The sequence below is a fragment of the Eubalaena glacialis genome, chromosome 1, assembly GCF_028564815.1.
Source record: "Eubalaena glacialis isolate mEubGla1 chromosome 1, mEubGla1.1.hap2.+ XY, whole genome shotgun sequence".
NCBI lineage: Eukaryota > Metazoa > Chordata > Mammalia > Artiodactyla > Balaenidae > Eubalaena > Eubalaena glacialis.
Window position 1 is genome coordinate 65,793,928 of NC_083716.1, and position 19,629 is coordinate 65,813,556.

At 36.1% G+C, this 19,629-nt stretch overlaps 1 protein-coding gene and 1 non-coding gene across 7 annotated transcripts in view; both read right to left on the reverse strand.

Moving 5' to 3' along the window:
- Nucleotides 1-19,629, reverse strand: part of CCAR1 (cell division cycle and apoptosis regulator 1) — a 51,995-nt gene that overhangs the window by 16,544 nt on the left and 15,822 nt on the right. For all 6 annotated transcript variants that reach the window (XM_061181448.1, XM_061181460.1, XM_061181464.1 and 3 more), the window contains 11 exons: nucleotides 17,388-17,581; nucleotides 15,389-15,503; nucleotides 15,094-15,286; nucleotides 12,430-12,559; nucleotides 12,010-12,171; nucleotides 9,177-9,402; nucleotides 8,472-8,585; nucleotides 7,761-7,927; nucleotides 6,816-7,026; nucleotides 5,917-6,000; nucleotides 3,214-3,399 (listed from right to left, as the gene is read on the reverse strand). In XM_061181448.1, the coding sequence (XP_061037431.1) occupies nucleotides 3,214-3,399; nucleotides 5,917-6,000; nucleotides 6,816-7,026; nucleotides 7,761-7,927; nucleotides 8,472-8,585; nucleotides 9,177-9,402; nucleotides 12,010-12,171; nucleotides 12,430-12,559; nucleotides 15,094-15,286; nucleotides 15,389-15,503; nucleotides 17,388-17,581 (1,782 nt within the window). The remainder of the gene's footprint in view (nucleotides 1-3,213; nucleotides 3,400-5,916; nucleotides 6,001-6,815; nucleotides 7,027-7,760; nucleotides 7,928-8,471; nucleotides 8,586-9,176; nucleotides 9,403-12,009; nucleotides 12,172-12,429; nucleotides 12,560-15,093; nucleotides 15,287-15,388; nucleotides 15,504-17,387; nucleotides 17,582-19,629) is intronic.
- LOC133079381 (small nucleolar RNA SNORD98) lies at nucleotides 8,059-8,123 on the reverse strand. Its single transcript, XR_009698178.1, has one exon. It is a non-coding gene; the product is annotated as a small nucleolar RNA SNORD98 (small nucleolar RNA).

Here is a 19,629-nt window from a genome sequence, read left to right on the forward strand (position 1 = left end):
CCTGGTCCGGGAAGATTCCACATGCCGCGGAGCAACTAAGCCCATGCGCCACAACTACTGAGCCTGCGCTCTAGAGCCTGTGAGCCACAACTACTGAGCCCACATGCCTAGAGCCTGTGCTCTGCAACAAGAGAAGCCACCGCACTGCAATGAAGAGAAGCCCCTGCTCGCCGCAACTAGAGAAAGCCCGTGCGCAGCAACGAAGACCCAATGCAGCCATAAATAAATAAATAAATATATTAAAAAAAAAAAAAAAAGGTCCATATCTAAAAAAAAAAAAAGAAAATGAGGTGACAGAATTTAGGGAACAATCAGAAAAGATAGTTTCAGAAATTTAAAAATAAACTAGAAGGAATAAAAAAGCAAATAAACTCAAGAGATAATGCCTTAAGAGAACAAAAGGTAATGTGGAAATCTTAAAAATCAAAAAGAAATGAAAAGTATTCAAGAAAAAGTGACCAATATTGAGGAAGCAAAAAAGGTCAATACATCAGAATTCCTTAAAGAAAACAAAAGCAAGGGAACGAACAAATAAAAAACTATTACTGGACTTCCCTGATAGCACAGTGGGTAAGAATCCGCCTGCCAATGCAGGGGACACAGGTTACAGCCCTGTTCCAGGAAGATCTCACATGCCGCGGAGCAACTAAGCCCGTGTGCCACAACTACTGCGCCTGCACTCTAGAGCCCACGAGCTACAACTACCAAGCCCATGTGCCACAACTACTGAAGCCTGCGCACCTAGAGCCCGCACACCGCAACGAAGAGTAGCCCCCGCTCACTGCAACTAGAGAAAGCCCACGTGCAGCAACGAAGACCCAATGCAGCTTAAAAAAAGAAATAAATTAATTAAAATAAAAAATAAAAACAAACAGGTAACCACCTGAAGATGGCAGGGAACCAATGCATTTTCATGAAAGCTGGATAAACAAAACAAAAACAGTGCTTGATTTAGCAGCACACACACACACACACACACATATATTTTTTGGCCACACCATGCGGTATGTGGGATCTTAGTTCCCCAACCAAGGATTGAACCCACGCCCCCTGCAGTGGAAGTGCAGAGTCTTAACTACTGGACCACCAGGGAAGTCCTAATATTCTATATTTTAAAAAGAAAGAAAGAAAAGAATCAAGTATTGATCCTGCCTTCTTCTATATGAATTTACCAAAAGGCAAACCTGTACCACCTGGGTAACCAAACAGCAGGTGAGGGGAATATGTGAACACAAAATAAGAATTATGATATCACCATTTTTGAACCCCAATAAATCAATGGATCTAGGATTTGAGCACCAATGGCCACTAACATCAGAAAGTGAAAATCAACCCTCTGCCTTCTTTTTCTGCTCTTCCTGTCCTGAACAATTCAGTTCTAAAGCAATTCCTACAAGCAAAGCAGGTGTCTATACAGGGGATGGAGGCTGTGAGGAAGGAGTGCTACAATGGCCCAGAGCAGATGAGCTGCCCAGTTACCAGGAATTGAAACCCAAATGAAGCAAGAAGGGTATCCATACAGAGAAAGCACAGGGCAGGGAATGAGAGCAGAGTGCGGATATTCAAACTGGAGAGGGAGCGTGATGGACACCTGAGAAAGCAAGCAAATATATTAAGTGCAATAGAAGGTATGTTTCTCATTATTGGAGAAAGGAGTTAAGATACATGGAAAGAGAGAAAACTAGAATGAACTCTGTGATGCTGGAGTAGAATTGGAGATATCAGTACAAACTTATGACTTTATTGTAGTAAATATGATGTACCATTCTTCACTAAAAGATACCAGGACTTGCTGGGGAAATGGCTGATTTCAGTAATAGGGCAGGGATAGTACACGGTGAGACTAAAACACTGTATTGTGCTGCAAAATAAGAAAGTCCTCAGAAAATGACAAGGACATTTCCAAGAACACAGAAGACAATTTGAAAGGCCTCCTGCTGGCCAACTCTGAGACAATTTCACTATAAAAATAAATATAACTTACATAGTAAAATAAGAAATCATGCATCTCTTCAAAACAAGGTAATTTTCCTACATAATTACAAAATCATTATCACATCCAAGAAATTTAACAGTTCTTCACTATTATCTAATATCACATCCATAATCAAATTTCTCCAATTACCCCAAAATTACTCTTCATGGCTTTTTCCCCCTCTATCCGGGATCCAGTCAAGTTTCGCTCAGTGCATTCAGTTGTCATGTCTTGTTAACCTTCTTTAATCTAAACCATTTTTCTTCTTTCATTACATGGACATTTTTTGAAAAGTTCAGACAAGCTGCTTTGTAGAATTTCGTACATTTTAAATTTATCTGTTTTCTTACAATTAGATTAAGGTAAAACATTTTCGGCAGGAATACTTCATAAATAACGACGTATACTTCACAATGCATTCCACTGGGAAACACATAATGTCGGTTTATCCAATTACTGGTGTTGTAACACACTTCTGATTTCCCCATGTTTCAAATTCAGAAAACATCCATAAGTTACTCTTCTGGGCATAAGATTGAGGCATAAATGGGAGTGAATAAACAGCCTCTGAGTCTTAAGGACTGAAATGCAATCAAACACACAGCTTTAAAGCAGCACAACTCTCAGAGAAGCACTTCACTAGAACTCCATCTCTGAACTTAGTGGCTTTGTCAACCAAATTTCATTTCATTTTTTATATCTAAAACATTATTATTCATTTTTAAGAGGGAGGATTAAAAATACGTGACTTGGAAATCACTCAACTGTGTCTCCAGTGGAGAATGAATAAACAAACTGTGATACACTGATACTATGGAATACTATTCAGAAATGAAAAGGAACAAACTATGGAAACACAATAAAATGGGTGAATCTCTAATGCATCATGCTAAGTTAAAGAGGTCAGACTAAAAAGGTTATGTAATTCCATTTATATGATATATTGGAAAAGGCAAACTATAGGAAAACAGATCAGTGGCTTCCAGCGGCTGACGGGGTGGGAGAAGAAAATGCTTACGAAGGGGTACAGGGTATTTTTAGGAGGTGAAAGACCTGTTTTATATCATGACTGTGGTGGTGGTGGTTACACGACTATATGCATGTGTCAAAACTTGCGCAACTGTTCACTAAAAGATTGAATTTTTCTATTCTGTAAACTATACCTTAATACATACATATTCCAAGAACCCTATAAACCAATATTATGTTTAATAGTATTTAAATGATTTAGTATATACCTCTTTATCATCTTCAGATTTCCTATCATCCTCTTCTTCCTCTTCCTTCTCAGATTTCTCTAATTCCTTTTGTTCTTCTTTTTGCTCTTCTACTTTAAGCTGTTTTGTCAATCGGGCTATTAACTGGGATTTTAACCCTTTGGAACTAAGAGCTCGACTTTCTAATTCTTTTCGGAGATCATTTACCTAAATATACACACCATAAAAACACAGAAAAGGAAAACAGGATAGTGAAATAGGTAACTGTGCAATGATCTTTTGTATGATTTTTTTTTTTTAATTTTGGTGAAAGGGACAGTTGTACAGCTCATAAAATGTCTGTGAAAATGCAAACCGACAGTATTTTTCAAAAATAATTTGCAACATGTTTTAAGATGCTTTGAAAAAGAAGTTAATGCTCTTTGACCCAGAAATTCTAATTTCTGGGAATTTACCCTAAGGAAATAACCTAAACACAAGAAAAAAACTTTTTATATCGATACATTCCTTGTCATAATCCCTCCCTCCAAAAAAGTGAAGAATCTAAATATCCAATAAAACGGTAATACCAAAGGAAAAAAAGCAGTACATCAACTAGATGGAACAGTATAGAACATCTAAAAATAATTACATGGGAAACATTATTATTAATTGAAAAGGAGACAGCAACTTTGTTACACAACATGATTAGAACCAACCAACCAACCAACCAACCAGCTTGTACCCAGAAAAAATAATGGAAGATAATACATAGAATTTTTAAGAAATGTTGTGTTTGAATGACAGGCTTGAGAAAATTTTTTTCTTCAATTTTTTATGCATACACCAATTTTTAAAATAAGCATGCTTTATATTTATAATCAAAAGGAATACAAGTTTTCATCAAAAAACCTACAAACAAGAAATGCCGGAGAGGGTGTGGAGAAAAGGGAACCCTCTTGCACTGTTGGTGGAAATGTAAATTGATACAGCCACTATGGAGAACAGTATGGAGCTTCCTTAAAAAGCTAAAAACAGAACTACTATATGACCCAGCAGTCCCACTACTGGGCATATACCCCGAGAAAACCGTAATTCAAAAAAAGTCATGTACCACAATGTTCATTGCAGCACTATTTACAATACCCAGTACATGGAAGCAAACTAAGTGTCCATCGACAGATGAATGGATAAAGAAGATGTGGCACATATATACAATGGAATATTATTCAGCCATAAAAAGAAACAAAATTGAGTTATTTGTAGTGAGGTGGATGGACCTAGAGTCTGTCATACAGAGTGAAGTAAATCAGAAAGAGAAAAACAAATGCTGTATGCTAACACATACATATGGAATCTTAAAAAAAAAAAAAAGGTTCTGATGAACCTAGGGGCAGGACAGCAATAAAGATGCAGATGTAGAGAATGGACTTGAGGACATGGGGAGGGGGAAGGGTAAGCTGGGATGAAGTGAGAGTAGCACTGACATATATACACTACCAAATATAAAATAGACAGCTAGTGCGAAGCAGCTGCATTGCACGGGGAGATCAGCTCGGTGCTCTGTGACCACCTAGAGGGGTGGGATAGGGAGATGCAAGAGGGAGGGGATACTGGGATATATGTATACACATAGCTGATTCACTTTGTTATAAGCAGAAACTAACACAGCATTGTAAAGCAATTATACTCCAATAAAGATGTTAAAAAAGAAAAAAAAATTTCTCGAGATAATATGGATAATTTGTCATCTTGTTTACTAAAATTTTTCTTTATTAAGGGAGAGATACTGAAAATTATCCCAATTTTATTGGAAATGTGCTTTACAAATAAATTTCTATTCATAAAAAAAAGAAAAGGAATACAAACTTTAAATAAGAAAAAATAGCAAAGCCATCAGTTTGACAAAAAGTCCTTGGAGTGCAGGCTTAATCTAATTTTCTGAATCTATAGGACTCTATATGAAACCTGATGTTGAGGAAAATAACCTGGAGTAGTGTAAGAAGGGCAAACATTCTTATGATACACATTCTCTACTAAAAAAGCAATGTTGGTTTAAAAACTACACTTTCATTAAAAAAAAACCTGTATTTTGCTGAGGACAGAAGTTAATAAAAAGGTCAGCTTTTATGTGTTAAACAGGAAGTTGCAAAAGCAAGCCAGCTTCTGATCTTCTGATCTATGTAGAATTTATGTATGTAGAATCTATGGATCTACATTCACAATATAGGCCCAGAGATACAAAACTGCAAAAAGATAATAGGTCCAGAGACGCTGGGGAGCAAAAAAAAAACTAGTTATGATGGGTTAATCAAAGCTTTTCAAAAAAGGCTCTTAAATTATCTTCTTCCTACTTCAGATGTATATCAATCCACATTTTATTTTTAAATTTTATTTAAAAACTGGATAATCTTTTTCCTATGTTTCATTTCTTCTCCTTGAATTTAAGTTAATTAAGTGCAGAAATTCCGCCTCTTGGTCAGTTCCCAAATCAAAAAAGCAAATATTGTTCATACTATAGGCACATGTATATTACATTCGACAGACAGTGGCTGAACTGATGTATGAAGTGACCTTTTAATTTTTACACACACACACACACACACACACAAAAACAACAAAAAATATTTATATAAAACCAGTGGACTTCATTTCTAATGGCTTATATCTGAAAAACTACTGTCCACAACATCCTCTATTCCTGTTCAGAGATTTCAAATTAAATACCATTACTTTCAAAGTTACCTTCATTGTCTTTGGATCAAGTTTAGACCAATGGGTAGGAGTGGAAATTTCTTTAGCTTCACCATCATCCTTCTCTTCTTCATCCTGATATACAAAGTAAAGAACAGAATTACTATTCTGAAACCTTAAAGTAAAGGTAATTTACTTTTAAAAGTCTGTTGCTGATCTGTGCAAGGTCACAAATGTTTCAGATTGTCTTCTCCTAAAGTTATTATTTAGGCAAGTCCACGTACATACATTCTATCACTTTTAACTGATCACAAAGACACTCATCAGCCAATCAAAGCCAGATCTGTGAAACACAAAAGGGTGATAAATTACAACACAAAGGATATCAGGGATGCACAAACACTGCCGATCTCCACTAACCAAACAGTGTGTGATCTTGCCCCAATTTTCAAGCCACCCAAAGTTAAGACTGATTTAGTCAGACCTTTCAAATGTACCAAAGACGATGCCACATAGCCTGAAATTTCAAATCTCTCAGACTTGTGGTTGTCCAATTTCAAATATCCATGACTAGAACTGATGACCGTGAAAGAGAAAATTTTTTAAATTTTAGAAAATGGCAAAATGTTTAAAATGGCTTAATACTGAATCTTGCTCAACAACTGGTCCCAGATTCCAGCAACTAGACCTATGATAAAAACAAAATTCTGTGCAATTTAAGCACAACCTATTTTCCTTTGAGGTCTCAGCACTCTTAAAGTTAGAATAGACAGTTTTTTTTTTTAAGAGAAAAGAACATACAACTATACTGCTGAAAGCTGGATTACCAGTCGCTGTTACCAGTTATGTTCCTCCATGTGTGTTTGTTATGTAGTGTGTGGTGTGCATTTGTGCCTGTGTTCCTGTGCCTGTGAGAAGCGGAAATAGAAAAAGGGATTAGCGTTCAGTGCCTGTTCTCCATCAGCCTCCTTGCGTTCACCCTGAAGCTTCTCGACCAGCTGCTGCTTGTATCCTCGGGAGAGGGTTTCCCACTCTGAGCGGGTGGGAAGGCAATGCCAAACATCCGGGAAAAATAAAACCACTGTCTCCACATGAGCTGGAACTGTACGCCCCTTGTGGGTCTCCTCAGGGCGATGGTAGCGAATCTCTGCAAAACGGTACCTGTTGCAAGGGAAGAAGCATGTTGGAAAAAAAATTCTAAAATACATTTTAAAGACCCTAGTTCACTTGTAGCACATCAAGTAAAGAAATTTTGCTGCAAGAACTTGAGGTTGGTCTAAAGAAAAAAAAATTATAGAAGCCATAGTTCCTCTTTTGGTACATTTGTACAATATTTTATGGTTAAAAGAAGAATATGTTCCCCAAGGCATTTTCAAAGTTTGATTACAGAGCTACCCATATTTTAGAGAATACCTGAAGAAGCTGGATAGCTGTTCAGATTTCATGTGCTAAAAAAAGAATATTCTCAATTAAGTCACAAGAAATATACTAAAATACACAGGACAAATAAGCCTCAAGAGAAAATATGGCTGAACAAAAATAATCAGCAACTACATCATTTTATAACAAAAGAATTATAATGAAATGAAGTTCTCTCTTGACGATCTTCTCCAGCTATGCATGAAATGAAAAATATTTTCAACATACATCCAACTTCCAAAGTTCAGCATAACAAAACATTAAAATTTTCAATTTATTTTGATTAGTTCTTAATCCTTTTCCCCCCAAACATTTTTGGCACCAAATAAACTTTTGCTAAAATTAGTATTTTCCTTTGAGATTACCTGAATGATCAAGATTGCTAAAATAAGGGGTGGGGGGGAAGGCTGATAGACAAGAACATCTATGTAACTATTAGAAAAACATTTCTAATCAAGAAATGAATTGGTACTTACCATTGTGTGCATACACTTAGATCAATGCCTGTCAGAGCCTTACAACAACGAATAGCAGTCTTAATCAACACAGAGGGGTCTTTTTCTGGGTCTGGTCCATCCAACGAAGGAGACCAGTGGCCTCCAATGGCCATGGCTTCATCCTTGCCTTTCATGCCCACTAAAAACTAATTTAAAACAAAGAATCATTTACATATATTATGCAACTTGTCAAATTACAAATGAAATACTTGAAAAGGAAAGGAACAAACCTTTCCAATATCATTTTTACTACCTCGGGTATCTGTCAGTCAAGGAAGAGTTCAGTTCATCGAGTTCCACACTGCATTTCAGCAATGGAATAGGATTTATACATCATAACTCATCCTTCTAAAATATTTCCTCAGATAAAAAGTTCTTTTAAAGAAACAAGCTATAATTCAAAGTTTAAGAGCATCCCAATACACTAAATCCATTATCACTAAGATTTTACTATGCTTCAAATATAAAACATCAAAACGACAGTTGAACTAGTGACATACAAATAAGATATAGCCGTTAATCTGCAATAAGAAAAACATCTACATCATTTAGTGCCGTAACTATATTAAAATTAAATATAAAACAAATCAACAAAATTTAAATGGTAGTATTTTTTAATTCTATATATATACAGTTAGAACTAAGCAAAGCAAATATACACCTAAAGTTAAAATAAATGTTTCACTTTACCTTAACAAGTCTAGCAGGATGTTGAAATCCATCTCGAAGTTCTTGTGGGTCTTCAGCAAGAGCACATGACTTATGATACAAATCTTCCATACTAGGGCTAGCCATCAGCATTACCTATTATAGTCAAATAATTCAATCCTGTCAAAAGTCTAAAGTAATGTAAAAAAATGAGAAGCACTACTAATTATCCTTACATAATAGTTATCTGAAGTTTTTTATAAAAATGGAAAGTAAAACGCTATAGCAGAAATGGTATTAGATACCTTATAATTATATAGTTTTAACTTTTCAAGGAATGCTTTTTGATCAATGTTTTTCAAATAGCAGAAAACTACTGATCATAAACAACAGACTGAATGTTACCCTGAAGACTCACATATACTGCATTCACCCAACATTACATTTTTATCTGGGGCTACCAGAAGTCATAGAACATTCCAAAAAGCTCAATAAAATGAACTTCATCTTCACATTTTTATAAGGTTCAAAATGTTAAAGCAATAACATTTTTACAGCTCAAGAGTTAAGGCAAAAAGAGGTTAAATTAAATTACTTAAATAACCAAAACAGAATCTGGCAGACAAGAAGAAAACACAGGCGTTCAGGTCTTAAACGTAATAACCACTTTCTGAAGATTAATTCCACATACACTCTTAGTATGAATAACTACTCAGAACTTTTAGCTGTGTATCACAGAATACAAACCTTTGCACTGTACAAGTGATCAGCATCTGGTGGATCAAGAACGGCCATATTTTTCTCTAAGGACTCTACTTCTCTGTGCATTACATAGAAATTGCAGTAATTTCCCAGCTGAAATGGTCTTGACAAAGGGAAAGCATCCACCCATGTAAACTGAGCATCAAAAAAGTCACTAGGTATATATAAATTCTGATAACGGCGCCTTAGTTCCATCATGTCACAACTAGGACTGAAAAACAGACATAAGTAGTGAATAAAGAGCCTTAACACCAAATACTATGCAAAGATTCATTCAATTCTAAAGCTAAATATATAATCTGATACAGCTAACAGCCAGTTGAAAATGAACAGTCACTGTTAATGAATGCACTATAGATTTACATAGAAGTACATGAAAATGTCATTTTCAAATGTTTACTTACAGTTTTGAATAAATAACTAGTATCTACGTGTTACCGTTATTTCTTTATTTTTTGTGTGTAGCTTAAAATTCATTTAGACAAGACCCTTTGAAATAACTTCAAGCTCCAGAAAAGATCTGAACAAAAGCAATTCTGCCTCAGTTGAAGCTGCATTTTTGAGAAAATTATGATTCATACAGAATGCATATAAAAAAGGAATAAGAATGGTACCAATTAGTATGAGTGCTCCTCAATCAGGTTTATACAGTGTCGGAAAAAATACAACCTTTATTCTACAGTAAGATCCCAGATCAGGCATAGTTAATTTAAAATTAAATATAAAAGTCTACATGAAAACAAAATCCTAACGTTTTTGGGATTATCCACATCTCCATACCTCTCTATCTAATGATTAAGATCCATACCTGATTATTTACTGTGTAAAGAGAGGATAAGTTTCTTGCCTTTTAAATCTGGCATAATGAATTTTTTTTTTAAAGGATGATTTACTTTTTCCTAAGAAACAGAGCTTTTAAAGGAGAGATCAAAGTAAATCAATCTGGTAATAGGCCAAGAGATTTCTGTTAAAAGCATAATGAAAAGTGGAAAACACCAATAGTCTGTAAGATGAAAAGATAACTACACCATCCTTTCAAATGACAACTAAAGGCAAGAGTACGAAATATGAACTAATGTATCTATAGGGATGTCTTTTTATGTGAAACCTAAAAATAAGAAATATAGAATGATAAACTTGTCAGTTAAGGTTGTTGACATAATTATATTTATATGGATAAAATTTTGCTGTCAAAATATTAAAAACAGCTATCTGAGTTTTGTTATTGTTTTTTAAAGACGTGCTACAAACAAAAAGTATGTGTAACAGTTTCCTAGTTTTTGAAGTCATGTTTTATCCCGTAGGAGAAAAATCTATAAATAAACAAAACATCATTTCTTGGCATATAGTCTCCTATAATCGTATTACTATAAGAAAATCTTGATTTCCACAACTATAGATGATAAGAGATATGGAAACTTTAAAATCACTTTTATTTATAATGTGTTCATCTGATGTTCTGGGGATTTACTTCTAAGTAATGAAGTGAAACTGTGAAGATTTAACTTGGAAGGAGAAAGACAGATGCTCAATTTATATCCTAAGTATCAACTCCTCCCAGAATAGCATTCTAGACTGGGAACAGATGAGTTTAAAAGCAGAGCTGCTCTAGTTAATATTTCTGGGGCTGGAGAAGTGGTTTTGTTTCCAATGAATTTCTCTGAAATATGCAGACAAGATATTTTTTAAGCACACAAGTAAATAGGGGTAACAAGAAGACTAGTAAAAATTAAGAATAGTTGATGATTTGACCACATGCAAGAGTAAATGAACACCTACTACATTAACAATTAAGCAAAGTCATCAAGCAAGATTTTTGTGGGCACTGAGTAGCTTAAATACTACACTGGTTTACTGAATCTAGAACTGAATAAATAGAAATTTTAACTTTTGTAGGCCAGTATTATGAATATTAATTATTATATTTGTTGAAATGCAGCAATACCCTCTCAAGACACTGCGCAGTTATTTGTTCCTATGCCGAACAGCTTTAAACACTATTAATGATTCATTTTTCTTATTTTACTGTAAATTTTTTTTCCATCTATTAATTTATCTTACACACAATTGCCAGCCCCAAGGCCTTCAGATGATTCTTCCTTTCCATTAGAGCAAATTAGTCATTTACCAATTTGCCTCTATATGAATTACGATTTTGCAGCTATTACCTAGTTGGCCACCACATCCCAACCACCACTGAGTATCTACAACTGCCATACACTGGGTTAAGTGCTTTAGATACATGAAATCAACTCAACCTCACAATAATTCTGCTAGTTGATATAACTTCCATTTCACAAGTGAAGCTCAGAAATTCTTGGTAACTTTCCACTTACCTCTGATTTCAAAGGCTAAAAAATGTATTGATGTATACACACATATGTGTATACGTTACGTGTCTTGTGAGTATATATGTAGACCTGTGTTTCTATGATACTACATGGCCACAGCTAACTTGAAATAATTGGTCACTACTGTATCATTACTTCATCATACACAATGAACTATGTATGACCTTAATAAAGTTATCAATAAATCTGAATCTTAAATAATTTTACCTTTAATGAACTACTCCATTACAGAGGGGCTGCCTTTTTCAGTAGCTGGTATCTTTAATGAGTGTATGAAAATAATGCACTCTTGCAAAGAACTAAAATGCTACTTCAAATGCATTTCTGCCCTTATATAACTAAGAGCACCAAATGTCAGGAAATGAAAGTTGTAAGAAAAATATCTCTCAATGTATCACATTCCTCCAAATTACACAAAACTATGAAATTAGTAATTTAAGAAAACAATGGGGAAAAAAAGAACTTACCAATCTAAAGAAAACTTTGAAAACTGAACTGTGTAACGTGGAACAACACGTCGAACTCTCCGAGGTGACCGCTCTCTCTCTCTTCGAGGAGATCTCTCCCGGGAACGTTTTCTCTGAGGAGATCTTTCTCTGGATCTACGTCTTTCTCTCTCCCTTTCACGACTTAAAGCAAATTTTTCTAAAATTACTATTATTTCTGGCATTACTGAAGAGTTCTTTAATGAAATAAATGTCATAGGTAATATAAGCAGGAATCCACAGTATACATTTTTTAATAACTTTTTGAAAATTGTGGTAAAATATAAATAATATAATACACTTACCATTTTAACCATTTTGAAGTATACAGTTCAGTGGCATTAAGTGCATTCACACTGTGCAACCATCACCACCATCAAAAGTATACTTTTAAAAACATACCTTCGGTCATCTTTTCTGTTGGGCACTTGATCCCCTCTGTCATTTCTTCCTGAAAATCTGGATGGTGGATCTAACCTTCGTGCTGGTTGTGGCTGTGAAACTATACGGACAGGAGGTTGCAATAAACCAGCTTTAAAAGACACAGAAGAAGATGTTTTAATTTATTTAAATGAAGTTCAAAAGCATTACTTGGTTAAATTTTATATAGAAAAATTTGGCTAATATTTTCGGTTTTGTGACCCATAAAGGGTAAATGGTAGAGACCATCTGCATATTTGTATATTTTAAAATAATTGTTTAAAAATGTAAAAACCATTTTTAGCTCAGGGACCATACAAAACCAGGCCACAGACCAAATCCAAGAGCTGTAGTTCGCCAATCTCCGACCTACAGACATTAAACCAAAGACCGCTATACAACAGGACATTCGCAGAGCACCAAAGTATCATCCAGACATTATGCACACAAAGAACAAGAACCTTTATAATGGAGAGATCTACGGCCACCACTTGACCAAGTAATCATATTTAACATCAATAACAGTAGAAGAATCTAACTACATGTGCCTTCTAGTATGATGCAGTATGAATTAGAAAACATCACCTATAATGTAGTCTTGCCAAAAGCCTTTAGACTTAACTTCTAGTTTATAGTTTATATGGCAGAATGAGAAACAAGGTGAAAATATCACAGGGAATCAAGACAAATCCAGAACACAACATTCCAAAAGAATCTACAAGTCAACTAGACCAATTTCTTAAAAAGTCAATGTTATAAATTAAGAAACAAAAAGTGGGAAACTATTTTGGAATAAAAAAGACTAAAGCAACATAACCAAATACAACACATGAAACTTGACTACCTTTTCGTTTAGGAAACAAAAAACAACCTTTTTAAAAGACATTTGGGAGACAACTGGGGAGGTCTGAATATAAATAGGATATCTAAGTGCTTTTTCTTAGAAGTCACAGTAGATTCTGGTAATATAGGAAAAGATTCTCTTCTAGGAAAGGCATGCTTAATGTAAACAGGGGTGAAATGTCATAATGCTTGCATTATGATCACTTACAGCAGTGTTTTCAGAAAACAAAAACTAGAAACAATCCAAACTTTAGCAAAGAAAAACATATAAATTGTACAATATTCATACAATGGAATATTGTACAATATTCATACAATGGAATACTGTACAATAGTCATACAATGGAATATTGTGCAATAATGAAAAGAAACTAGAGCCACATGGAATAAATAAGTATGAAAAACTTTAAAACATAATGTTGAACAAAAGTCTTACACAAAAGATTATACAGATGGAATCACACACTATGTAAAATTCAAAAACAGACAAAGCTAAAGTATATTTATGAGCATGCATACTTAGAGTAAAACTATTAAAAAAGAAAAAGAGTTAACAAGTAGTGATTACACGGGTGTTCATTTTAATAGCTCATTACACTGAAATGTTTTATAACTTTGCTATATTTGTGTCAATTTACGATAAAAGAGAAAATGCCACAATTACATAGACTTCTGCTAAAGTCAAGGCTATCATTTTTAATATTGTTTTGATAAGAAAATGTATAGAGTTTCAAATTATCAATTTGCAAAAGAAAATTTAAAACACAGCTCAGGGCTTCCCTGGTGGTGCAGTGGTTAAGAATCAATCTGCCAATGCAGGGGAAATGGGTTTGAACCCTGGTCCGGGAAGATCCCACATGCCACGCAGCAGCTAAGCCCACGTGCCACAACTACTGAAGCCTGCATGCCTAGAGCCCGTGCTCTGTAACAAGAGAAGCAAATGCAATGAGAAGACCGTGCACCGCAATGAAGAGTAGCCCCTGCTCGCCACAGCTAGGGAGAAACCCGTGTGCAGCAACGAAGACCCAATGCAGCCAAAAATAAATAAATTAAAAACAACAACAACAAAAAAACCCCACACAGCTCAGGGACTTCCCTGGTGGCACAGTGGTTAAGAATCCGCCTGCCAATGCAGGGGACACCTGGTCCGGGAAGATCCCACATGCTGCAGAGCAACTAAGCTCGTGCGCCACAACTACTGAGCCTGCACTCTAGTGCCCACGAGCCCCAACTACTGAAGCCCATGTGCCTAGAGCCCGTGCTCTGCAACAAAGAGAAGCCACCACGATGAGAAACCCGCGCACCGCAACGAAGAGTAGCCCCCGCTCTCCGCAACTACAGAAAGCCCGTGGGCAGCAACGAAGACCCAACGCAGCCATAAATAAATAAATAAATTTATTTAAAGAAAAAAAAAAAAACACAGCTCATTTATTTGATGCCCTATGGTTCAATGAGTAAAGTGCTGCCGCCAGACTCCACATGTATATAAAATGTTACGTTCATTAAGAAATAAGGCTCAAAACATTTTCTTCTATAAATGATAAGATGCCAATAGGGGGACAGGGGATTATTAGTTTTGATATTTAAGTTCACAAAGAGTATGTCTTTGAATAAGAGAAATAAAATAAAACACTTCCAAATCGCTATACAAGTAGAAGTGCTCAACACAAGATATTTAAGTTTCAAGTATTCTGGAAGTTCCTGCCTTTTTTGTAATTAATAGCATACTCTCATTATTTTAATAACCGAACAGTTGTGTGTTAGTCTGAACCCTAAAAGGAAAAGATACATTGCATGTAATACCTTTCTGCTGTGGCTGCTGTAATAAAGGCTGGGGCTGCGTCTGCAATAGTGGCGTAATAGAGGCTGCTGAAATCTGTGCCTGCAGCAGTGACTGGGGCTGGGGCTGAGCCTGAACACCAAATGTCGTCTGTGGTGCAATTGGCTGAAGTACAGCAGGAGGAGTCTTCAGTAAAGGTTGGGTTTGCGACTGATTCTTAACAAAAATAAAGAAAACAAATTTTTAAAAAGAAAAATCTTTGTAAATTGGAAGACCCAACCACCAAGTTTTCATAATACCTAATACTATTTTATATACCTGATTTGGTAGTGTTTGAATTCTTTGTGCATTCCATTTAAAAGGCATATTGGGATTATACGTAGCTTCAACCAATACTCTGTCACCCACTTGGGGGGTTTTCCCTTTGACAGCACTAAAAAAAAATTAGGTTAAATACGAACACAATTAGAAGAGATTCCTCCAAAAAAGATTTATATATTTAGCATTTTAAAGTAAACTATACCAGAAATGGAAGCCTAAAAAGCTTTTTTAAAAAGTAGACATACCTCCTAGACTTATTTTTAGAACCGATGTTTCAACTTTGCTTTATAAACAGTTTCAAGTGTAAGAAATAATTTTCTACCCTCTATCCTCCTAATACTGTGTCCCTCCCTCTAAAGCACTTTCTTTTATAACCCAAGAGTAAGATTTGCCTTGGGCTTTGGAAAGATGAGAGAAATGCAGAAAAGATGGAAAACAGGAGACCCACTTATACAGAGAAATCTTACATAGTAATTAAACTTAATTTCCCAAAGTATTTCTAAGGAAGCTCATTAGAAATACATTTGAAGTAACTAAGGAAATATATATTTCCTGCAACCACCACAACACTAACAAAATACTATTTCAAATCCATTAATCAGTCATTTATTCTGTTTTTTAAAATAAATTTATTTATTTAATTTATTTATTTAATTTTTGGCTGCGTTGGGTCTTTGTTGCTGCGCGTGGGGTTTCTCTAGTTGCGGTGAGCAGGGGCTACTCTTCGTTGCTGTGCGCGGGCTTCTCATTGTCGTGGCTTCTCTTATTGCAGAGCATGGGCTCCAGGTGTGCAGGCTTCAGTAGTTGTGGCAAGTGGGCTCAGTAGTTGTGGCTCGCGGGCTCTAGAGCACAGGCTCAGTAGTTGTGGCGCATGGGCTTAACTGCTCCGCGCACCAGGGCTCGAACCTGTGTCCCCTGCATTGGCAAGTGGATTCTTAACCGCACCAGGGAAGCCCAAGTCATTTAATCCTATCATTTTTTTCAACTAAAACATTTTACATACATGTCATTAGATATGTCAAACAGAAGATTAAATTTTAAAAGGCATATAACTATTTCAATTTTTAATCTCACTGTAAGTCTGCTCATGAATAGCTAGAAATGTAAACTCACTCCTACAAAACATTTATAAAGAATTCATGATGACTACTTTGTTCAATAATAAAAAGATATGTTCAGTCACATTCTCCATCAAAAAATGTCACAGGGGGGCTTCCCTGGTGGCGCAGTGGTTGAGAATCTGCCTGCCAATGCAGGGGACACGGGTTCGAGCCCTGGTCTGGGAAGATCCCACATGCCACGGAGCAGCTGGGCCCGTGAGCCACAATTACTGAGCCTGCGCGTCCGGAGCCTGTGCTCCGCAACAAGAGAGGCCGCGATAGTGAGAGGCCCGCGCACCGCGATGAAGAGTGGCCCCCGCTTGCCACAACTAGAGAAAGCCCTCGCACAGAAACGAAGACCCAACACAGCCATAAATAAAATAAATAAATAAATATTTAAAAAAAAAAAAAAAAAAAAAAATGTCACAGGGGACTTCCCTCCTGCCACAGTGGTTAAGAATCCGCCTGCCAGTGCAGGGGACATGGGTTCGAGCCTTGGTCCGGGAAAATCCCACATGCCACAGAGCAACTAAGCCCATGCGCCACAGCTACTGCGCCTGTGCTCTAGAGCCCACGAGCCACAACTACTGAGCCCGTGTGCCTAGAGCCTGTGCTCCACATCAAGAGAAGCCACCGCAATGAGAAGCCCGCGTACCACAACGAAGAGTAGCCCCCCCACTCACCACAACTAGAGAAAGCCCGTGTGCAGCAACGAAGACCCAACGTAGCCTAAATTAATTAATTAATTTTAAAAAAATGTCACAGGTACAGGTTGAATGATTAAAGCAGAAAATTAGAGCTAAACCATAATTCCATGCCACAGTTAAGTAGGTGTCTTATCAAATTACTTAATGCTAAATACAAGAAGGCATGTGTCAACACCTAATGAAGTTTACCTAAGCTGAAAGAATACATCTTCATCCACAAATCCAAATGTATCGTGTAGTTTTGTAACCACGCCTGTAAAAACACGCTGTTTCTGAGGTTGTGTCTGTTGCTGACTGGACCTTGGTGTTGGATATGATACAGTTATCTGAGCTGCTGGTTGAGGAGTTGACAAGCTAAGGCTTGTAGGCAGTCCGACAGCCGGCTATAAAACAAAATCAACATCAAATTAAGGTAATGATATGAGGCAGTCTAGAAATTAAAACTGACTACTTAAAAATAACTCAAAATGCTAAAACAATTTGAAGTTAGAAAATACATACGTACACCTTGAAGATGAAAATCAAGTCTGAAAAATTATGTTACTTTTGATCGATTTCATGATTAAGTTCCCTCAGATGAAAGTTTCCACAGGAAGTTTCAGGAAAAAAAAAGTCACCACAGTGCAATGAGTTAAAAAAACACCGCATACTCTAGCCCCCTCTTAGAAATTCAAAATCCATAATGGCATAACAAAGACTCAGGAAAGTCCTAGATAAGTGAAATAAGTCAGAGAAAGACAAATATATATATGATCTCACTTACATGTGGATCCTAAAAAAACCAAAGAATTCATAAAAACAGAAAACAGATTGGTGGCTGCCAGAGGAGGGGGTTTGGTGGGGGAAATGGGTGAAGGTGGTCGAAAAGTACAAACTTCCAGTGGGGATGTAATGTACAGGATGGTGATTATGGTTAACAATACTGTATCCTACATTTGAAACTTGCTAAGAGAGTAGACCTTGAAAGTTCTCATCAGAAGAAAAAAGAAATTCACTTACGTGAGGTGATGCACATTAACTAAACTGACTGTGGAAATCATCTCACAATATATACGTATTATTAAATCATGCTGTACACCTTACACTAATACAATGTTATATGTCAATTATATCTCAAACTGGGAGGAAAAGGTAACACTTTCATTGGTCTTTTCTGACACAATCAATCATGAATAACAACATATTACTGATTAAAACTTCTGTATGTAAACAGAAATAAAACCATTAAAAAGAAAGGAACAATCCTCTGATTCTTCAACCCAAACGAATTCCATAATTCATTTTACACCTGCCCAATAAAGCAAGTCTCTAAGTTCTACAATTAAAAAAAAAAAAAAAGCTAAGTCCTATATATGTAAAGGAACTCAGCATTTCTTAAACTATAGCCACAAAATTTTCTCACAAAGTTTCTTTAACATCCTAAGACAAGACACTAATGCTTTATGGGCACACTTCGGGAAATGTTATTCTAAGAAAAGACTAACTTTTACAGCTTTTCTACTCAGTCTGAAAATCCTACTATTGGAGATTGAAAATAGGACACAGGTGTTCATCAATTTTAGTTCCTTTTTTTTTGGTTGTGCAGCATGTGGGATCTTAGCTCCCTGACCAGAGATCAAACTCACACCCCTTGCAGCGGAAGCACGGAGTCTTAACCACTGGACCACCAGCGAAGTCCCAATTTTAGTTCTTTAATAAATACAAAGTGAGGTTTATTTCTCAATTGAAGTATACTTTATTTTTTAAAAGTAACAAACAGGTTCAAGACTATAAAGGTACAAAAGGTTATACAGTAAAAAGCTTCTCACCTATTCCTGTTCCTTAGCTACCTAGTTCCCTATCCATGGGGCAATCACTGTTTCCAGTTATTATTAGAAGTTCTGCTTTCTTTTTAACAGTTGCATACACTAGGGGTCAGTGAACCACAACCCACGGGCCAAATCCAGCCCACAGCTTATGATCTTTACACAAACTTACAAGCCAAGGGTCGTTTTTACACTTTTTTTTTCTTTTTAGGTTGCGGCGTGTGGCTTGCGGGATCCTAGTCCCCCGACCAGGGATCGAACCCAGGCCCTTGGCAGTGAAAGCGCAGAGTCCTAACCACTTGACTACCAGGGAATTCCCAGTGTTTACAATTTTAAAGAATTGTATAAAAAGAAAAAAAAAAAATGCAACATAGACTGTAAGTGGTCCACAAAGCCTAAAGTAGCATTACATATCAAAAGTTGACAAACTTTTTAATGTTGCTGAAAAATCAAGCTGATAATGCAACACAATAACTCACTTCCTAAGGTCAAACTAAAAAAGATATAACATGTACAAAAAAATTCTTAAAAATACTAGCTACAAAGAAAATGTAAAAGCCAAAATCAGTACTAAATTTAAAATAAGACCTCATATTTATTCAAACTAGATCACAGCCGGAACAGCA